The sequence below is a fragment of the Lepisosteus platostomus genome, chromosome 6 (assembly GCF_059453375.1).
Source record: "Lepisosteus platostomus isolate fLepPlt1 chromosome 6, fLepPlt1.hap1, whole genome shotgun sequence".
Lineage (NCBI taxonomy): Eukaryota > Metazoa > Chordata > Actinopteri > Semionotiformes > Lepisosteidae > Lepisosteus > Lepisosteus platostomus.
The window spans coordinates 11581039-11588796 of NC_142616.1; the positions used below are offsets into that span (position 1 = coordinate 11581039).

The 7758-nt window shown below is 54.7% G+C and overlaps 1 protein-coding gene across 2 annotated transcripts in view; it reads left to right on the plus strand.

Annotated features, from left to right (window-relative positions):
* The window catches only part of slc12a6 (solute carrier family 12 member 6), a 35318-nt gene extending 30244 nt beyond the window's left edge, over positions 1-5074 (plus strand). For both annotated transcript variants that reach the window (XM_088634221.1, XM_088634222.1), the window contains exons 23-25: positions 308-528; positions 1174-1307; positions 2697-5074. In XM_088634221.1, the coding sequence (XP_088490347.1) occupies positions 308-528; positions 1174-1307; positions 2697-2788 (447 nt within the window). In that variant the 3' untranslated portion in view covers positions 2789-5074. The remainder of the gene's footprint in view (positions 1-307; positions 529-1173; positions 1308-2696) is intronic.
* The last annotated feature ends 2684 nt before the right edge of the window (positions 5075-7758 follow it).

Sequence of the window (7758 nt, forward strand, 5' to 3'; positions counted from 1 at the left end):
GCTCTGCTGCACACTTGAGCTGGTGGCAGTTGAGTGAGGCTGTGTGCTTTGTAGCTCTGTGTGGACAGGGAGGAGCGAGAGAGAGGACGGGGGGAGAGAGGGGAGAGGGAGTGGACAGCGAGGGGGGAGAGAGGGGAGAGGGAGTGGACTGGGGGGGAGAGAGTGGATGGGGGGGGGAGATGAGAGAGAGAGTGGACGGGGGCGGGGAGATGAGAGAGTGGACAGGGGGAGAGAGAGGAGAGAGAGGTGACAGCAGTGCTCGGCTCAGTGTCCTGGCCCTGCTGAAGCTCCTCTCTCTCCCCCACAGGCCCAGTTAGTGAAGGACAGGAACTCCATGCTGAGACTGACCAGCATCGGCTCCGACGAGGAAGAGGACACGGACGGGGGCGCGGCTCTCGGCTCCGCGGCCTCGGAGCAGCGCATCCACATGACCTGGACCAAGGAGAAGGTGCAGAGCATGGCCCAGAGGAAGGGGCAGCCGGCCTGCGGCACGCCGGAGGGCTTCAGGGACATGCTGAGCATCAGGCCGTGAGTGGCTCATTACTGTCTCGTTAGAGCTGACCTGTCATTAATTATCGTCTCGTTAGAGCTGCATCTGAGCGCTGTAACTGTTATTACATTGTTATTACCATGACATTACAGCTACATTATAGTGCTGTAACTGTTATTAAATTGTTATTACTGTAACGTTACAGCTACATCATAGTGCTGTAACTGTTATTATATTGTGTAATTACCATGTTGCTACAGCTACTTACATGTGCAGCAACTATTAAATAGTGTGATTATAATGTCATTACACTACATCTGAATGCTGTAACCGTTATATTGTCATTACCGTGTTGTTACAGCTCCATCTGTGTGCTGTAACCGCCCTTGTAGATTGTAATTACTGTTTCATTACAGCTCCATCTGTGTGCTGTAACCACCATTGTATAGTGTAATTCACGTGTCGTTACAGCTCCATCTGCGTGCTGTAACCGCCATTGTAAAGTGTAATTACCATGTCATTACAGCTACACCTGCGAGTTGCAGCTGCTTTTGTATTGTGTATTTACCGCTGTTACAGCCACATCTAAGTGCGGTAACAGTTATTGTATTGTGCAGTTGCCATGCAACTAGAGCTATCTTTGCGCGTGTGTTATATTGTGCAGCTGTCATGTCGTTACACAGCGATCACTCCAACGTGCGGCGGATGCACACAGCAGTGAAGCTGAACGAGGTGATCGTGAACAAGTCCCACGATGCTCGGCTGGTGCTGCTGAACATGCCAGGGCCACCCAGGAACCCGGCAGGCGACGAGAACTGTATCCTTGAATTCAAAACAGTACAGATATGGCAGATATGCGGTACAGATACAGTGGTGTACAGTATGGTGCAGTACACAGTGTGGTATAGTACAGATACAGCAGAGTACAGTGCATTTCAGTGTAGATAGTTGTGTACAGTATACTGCACTATATTACTTTAGATACAGTAGTGCAGATATTTTAGTGTACAGTATAGTGCTATATAGTACAGATACAGTAGTGTACAGTACAGATGGCATGGTATGTGCTGATAGTGTAGTACAGTACAGCTAGTGAAGCATAGTCTTAACACAATGAAGTACAGTGCAGTGTAGTATCCTACAGCACAGATAGTCTAGTGCAGTGCAGATGCAGTGTGGTATCAGTGTGGTGTGTAGTGTAGTGTGTATGGTCAGCATAGTAAAGTACAGTGTTTAACAGTGTAGTATAATATAGTACAAATGTAGTACAGTATTTGTGTAGTACAAATATAGTGTTTAACAGCATAGTATAGTAAGATGAGATCAGATCTCTTTCCTGTCCCTGTACAGTCTCTTTCATCAGGAATGTGTCTCTTCACAGACCCCAGCTTGCTCTCCAGGAGACACACAGACAGGGTGAGAAGCTGGGGGTCAGAGCGCAGGGTCAGACATTGATACAGCACCCCTGGAGCAGCTGGGGTTGAGGGCCTCGCTCAGGGGCCCAGCGGAGTAGGATTCCTCTGCCGGCCGTGGGATTCGAACCGGCAACCTTAAAGTACAGAGATAGTTTTTGACAGTGTAGTATAGTATGATCAGTGTAGTAAAGTACAGATACAGTCTACTATCTTACCCTGCAGCTCACAAACAGCAGCCCAGTGGAGCTCAGCAGGAGTGAGCCTGGCCAGTACCTGGATGGGAGACTCCTGGGAAAGCTGAGGCTGCTGCTGGGAGAGGTGTGAGTGGGGCAGGCAGGGGGCGCTCACCCTGCGGTCTGTGGGGGTCCTAACGCCCCAGGACAGTGACGGGGACACTAGACTGTAAACAAGGTGTCGTCCTTCAGATGAGACGTGAAACGGAGGTCCTGCCTCTCTGTGGTCAGTCAAGACCCCAGGGTGTCTCTCAGAAAGAGTAGGGGTGTGACCCCAGTGTCCTGGACAGACTCCCCCTGGTCTTTACCAGTCATGGCCTCCTAATCACCCCCCTCTCTGAACTGGCCTCATCACTCTGCTCTCCTCCCCACTGAGAGCTGGAGTGTGTGAGCGGACTGGAGCATCATCACACTGGGGGGGTGGAGGGGGTCCCCAGTACTGGACAGCGCTGGGAGTGGAGGGTCCAGTATAGAGCTGTAGAAGTGTCAGGATATTTTTAGTGTAGTGCAGTTCCAGATATGGGGGCTGTGCGTGCTCCTTATCTACTCTATTCCCAGACATGGAGTTCCTGGAGGTCCTCACGGAGGGCCTGGAGCGTGTTCTGCTGGTCAGAGGCGGGGGCAGCGAGGTCATCACCATCTACTCGTGACCGTTTCCACGGCAACTCAGGAAGCAGCCAATCGCAGTCCGAATGGGGGGGGGCGGGGGGGAGATGGGATGGGGAAGGGCAGGGACAGTCGGGGGTGTGGCCCCATAAACCACACCCCAACAGGAAATGATGTGGCGGACTCTAATTGGCTGTCTCAGATAGACCCCATCTTCTCCCAGGCATCCACGTTTCCAGGGCTGTGCGCCCCAGTCTACAGAGAGCAGCGTGTGTGTGTGTGTCTCCTCACAGCAGGAATGTGTCAAAAACACACAGCTCTGTCTGTGAATCCCACATCCACACGCACACACCCCCCAGGTCAGGTGACGTCTCCAGTTTTGTGGGGGGGGTGGGGGGTCCTTGGAGTCTCGGGACAGGAGCAGCCCCCTGGACAAGTGACCCGGGACATGATGGTGCTGGGAGATTCCGCGCGGATCTCCATGTCCCTGGGAGCGAACGCACATAGCGCAGGTCCGGTAACGGCCCGGCCCCGTCGGCCCTCGGGAACACCCCCTTGTGTGGACTGCAGTACAGATAATGATCTCTATAAGGGAACAGGTGCCTGTTCTATAGGTGTCTGAGGGGTACAGGAGTGTGTAGTGTAGAAGACCAGATCAGAGGATGTATATACTGTACTGTGGACTGCAGTACAGATAATGATCTCTATAAGGGAACAGGTGCCTGTTCTATAGGTGTCTGAGGGGTACAGGAGTGTGTAGTATAGGGGACCAGATCAGAGGATGTATATACTGTACTGTGGACTGCGGTACAGATAATGATCTCTATAAGGGAACAGGTGCCTGTTCTATAGGTGTCTGAGGGGTACAGGAGTGTGTAATATAGGAGACCAGATCAGAGGATGTGTATACTGTACTGTGGACTGCAGTACAGATAATGATCTCTATAAGGGAACAGGTGCCTGTTCTATAGGTGTCTGAGGGGTACAGGAGTGTGTAGTATAGGGGACCAGATCAGAGGATGTATATACTGTACTGTGGACTGCAGTACAGATAATGATCTCTATAAGGGAACAGGTGCCTGTTCTATAGGTGTCTGAGGGGTACAGGAGTGTGTAGTATAGGAGACCAGATCAGAGGATGTATATACTGTACTGTGGACTGCAGTACAGATAATGATCTCTATAAGGGAACAGGTGCCTGTTCTATAGGTGTCTGAGGGGTACAGGAGTGTGTAGTATAGGAGACCAGATCAGAGGATGTATATACTGTACTGTGGACTGCAGTACAGATAATGATCTCTATAAGGGAACAGGTGCCTGTTCTATAGGTGTCTGAGGGGTACAGGAGTGTGTAGTATAGGAGACCAGATCAGAGGATGTATATACTGTACTGTGGACTGCAGTACAGATAATGATCTCTATAAGGGAACAGGTGCCTGTTCTATAGGTGTCTGAGGGGTACAGGAGTGTGTAGTATAGGGGACCAGATCAGAGGATGTATATACTGTACTGTGGACTGCAGTGCAGATAATGATCTCTATAAGGGAACAGGTGCCTGTTCTATAGGTGTCTGTGATGTGCAGGTGACTAAGGAGTAAAGGGGTGTTTAGTATAGGGGTCCAGGGCGGAGTTGTACACATTCCACGACGGACAGTGTTCCTGATGTATATACGGTCGGATGGGTGTGGGGCACAGGAGACGAGGGGGGTGTGTATAGAGATCTGCCTCCGTCTCTGGACGGGGCGACCCCACAGGGTGGGGGTCCCCCGCGGGGGGCGAGGCAAGGGGCTCGTGTGTGGGCCTGGGCAGGGGCGCACAGAGCCCAGAAACGTACACCATGGGCGCCCCCGAAACTCACCTGATTATCGTTTTATTTTGCCAAAATAACCAGCAGTTCTAGATGTGAGAGTAACTTGTCCTTCCCTACAGCCTCTCTGCGCCTAGGGCTCCCCACGGCCTCCCGGGCAGAGGTCCTGAGGCGCGGGGGTCGGGTGGAGAGACCGCCACCGAGCCGCTGGACGAGGGCCAATCGCTGTGGCCGTTGCTGCAGAGTCTTTGGCGCAGATATTCTTGTCGGATGTAGTTTTCCTGAGCGGGTGGTCCCTGTGCACGTGTGTCCGTCGGTCTCCCTGGGGTGGGTGCGGAGGAGGGCGGGGCCGACGATGCTGAGGATGAGGAGGGTGCTGTGTGCTTGTGAAACGTGTGGTCTGTCTGGGCGTCTGTGCGAGGCTCCGAGTGGGGTGTGGGAGGAGCTGTGTCTGTGTTTTACTAAAAACAAGAGCTTGGGAATTTAAAAACAAAGTGGAATGAATAAATCTGGTTTTAAAAGAGCGTGTGTCCTGGCTGTGAACCTGGGGTCCGCCACGTGTTGCGATTGTGCGTTCTTACAGCCACTCGGCGGTTTCGGACCGCTGGCCCTGCTCCTCGGAAACGCTGCGTATCCATGGCGATCGGTCGGGTGTTTCTGGGAGTGGGCTTCCACTGGGACGAGCCGCAGCGGCACCAGGGAGAGTTTCACTCTCGTCTGCCCGCGCTGGTGAAGAACCTGCCGTGTGGCGGAGCGACGGACTGTCTCCAGTTCACCCAGGGCCCAGGGCCCCGGCCTGCAACGACCACATCAGGCCTCCTGCCCCCTCAGTCAACTTACTGCAGACCTGGCAGGCAGGCAGGGAGGGAGGCAGGCAGAGAGAGAGACAGACGGGGAGGGAGGGAGGCAGGCAGAGAGAGAGACAGACAGGCAGACGAGTCCTGCTGTACACGAGTCCTGCACACAGCTCCTGTCTGCCCACGGCGGCTCAGCAGGCAGCACAGCTGTGCCTCTGGAGCCGTGGGATGAGCTGCAGGCGCTGGTCCTCAGCCAGTCCCCGGCCTGCGGATCCCTGGTCTGCTGTCTGACAGGAAGCGGGCGGTGAAGACGGATCAGCTGCTCTCCGACTGTCCCCAGACTGCCACTCCCACCGCCACCCTCCTGTTCTCTGCTCCCGGTCTGTCTGTAGTCGACATCATCAATATAATCGCTGTGAAGAGACAGGATGCTGGTTTAGTAAGAGAAGGGGTAAGTAGCCCAGGGAGGAAGAGAAGGAACGACGAAGAGGTCTAGAAAAAGATTAGGAGGGAGGCACAGAGGGTGGCAGCTCAGGTGGGGAGCTGTGTCGGCAGGCGCAGGCTGCAAAGGAACAAGTTCAAGGTGTATTCCTGCTGAAAACACAACGTCTCGGCCGTGGAGCTTCTTCAGGTGTGAGGAGCCGCTACAGGAGAGGACACAGCCGGGGAGAGTCGGAGCAGCAGCACCCAAGGGGGCCGGTCCCACTCGCGCCCACTGCAGCGTCGTTCCCACCAGCCGCGCCACGCAGACCCCTCCCACCGCCAGCTGCTCTTCCACAGCCCTCCCCACCCGGAGCACGCGGAGACGCGGTCCGGCTCGGGTCCGGGTCGGGCTCGGCTCGGGGGTCTGGGAGGCAGGGCCGGCTGAGGGGCCAGACGCGGAGACGCGGTCCGGCTCGGGTCCCGGTCGGGCTCGGCTCGGGGGTCTGGGAGGCCGGGCCGGCTGAGGGGCCAGACGCGGAGACGCGGTCCGGCTCGGGGGCCGGCTGAGGGGCCAGACGCGGAGACGCGGTCCGGCTCGGGGGCCGGCTGAGGGGCCAGACGCAGAGACGCGGTCCGGCTCGGGTCCGGGTCGGGCTCGGCTCGGGGGCCGGCTGAGGGGCTGACTGAAGAGCATCACACTGGAGGATAAGAGGTCAAGCCATCCCTTGGCTGTGGGAGCAATCCACCCCCAGGAACAGCCAGGCCAGCTGGTCTCCGCAGCGGCAGGCCAGTCGCTCTCCCGGTGATGAGTCTGCAGAGAATCCTGGGGCGATACAGCAGGAGGAACACGCAGGACTGCAGGACCGGCCCCTGCAGCTTGCATACAGAGCAAGGAGGGGGTAGACAATGCAATAATAAGAATAAATAATACCCTTCCACCTCTATAGCGCCTTTCTGGACCCTCCTCTCCACCCCCCCAGTGTGATGATGCTCCAGTCCGCTCACACACTCCAGCTCTCAGTGGGGAGGAGAGCAGAGTGATGAGGCCAGTTCAGAGAGGGGGTTGATCAGGAGGCCATGACTGGTAAAGACCAGGGGGAGTCTGTCCAGGACACTGGGGTCACACCCCTACTCTTTCTGAGAGACACCCTGGGGTCTTGACTGACCACAGAGAGGCAGGACCTCAGTTTTACGTCTCATCTGAAGGACGGCGCCTTGTTTACAGTCTAGTGTCCCCGTCACTGTACTGAGGCGTTAGGACCCCCACAGAGCGCAGGGTGAGCGCCCCCTGCTGGCCCCACTAACACCTCTCCCAGGTACTGGCCCGGCTCACCCTGAGCCCCAGTGGGCTGTCTGTGAGCTGCAGGGGGATACAGCTGCATATTCTCACATTGTTAAATTTGCGCAGCATCTTGATCAAGCAAGGTCATTTGGAAGAATTTTATTTGTTGACTTTTCCTCGGCTTTTGACACAATGCACCATTTTTGCTTGCACAGAAACTCTCAGAGAGAGTGGGACGAAAAGATGGGTCAAGCAGGACTCAGCAGGTCACATTGTGGAGCTGGTTGCTGTTCTCCCACTGGATCGCCACAGGGCTGTGTTTTGTGCCTTTTGTACACTAACGATGGTAAAAGCAAACACACAAATAGCCATCTGATGACGTTTGCTGATGACACAGCCCTGCTCAGCTGATTCAGGGACCCCTTCTAGACAACTTTACTAAAAGGAGTGACGCGTTCCCGTTGCGGTTTAATGTATTAAAAAACGGAGCTGGTCACTGATTTTAGGAACAATGCAACACCCCTCCAACCTACTGTATTTCATGGTCATAAGATAGCCTTTTATAGCACTCTTTTTCTCAGGAAACTGTACTATTTCAATAATAATAATAATAATTGCTTACACTTATATAGCACTTTTCTGGACACTCCACTCAAAGCGCTTTACAGGTAATGGGGATCCCCTCCACCACCCCCAGTGTGCAGC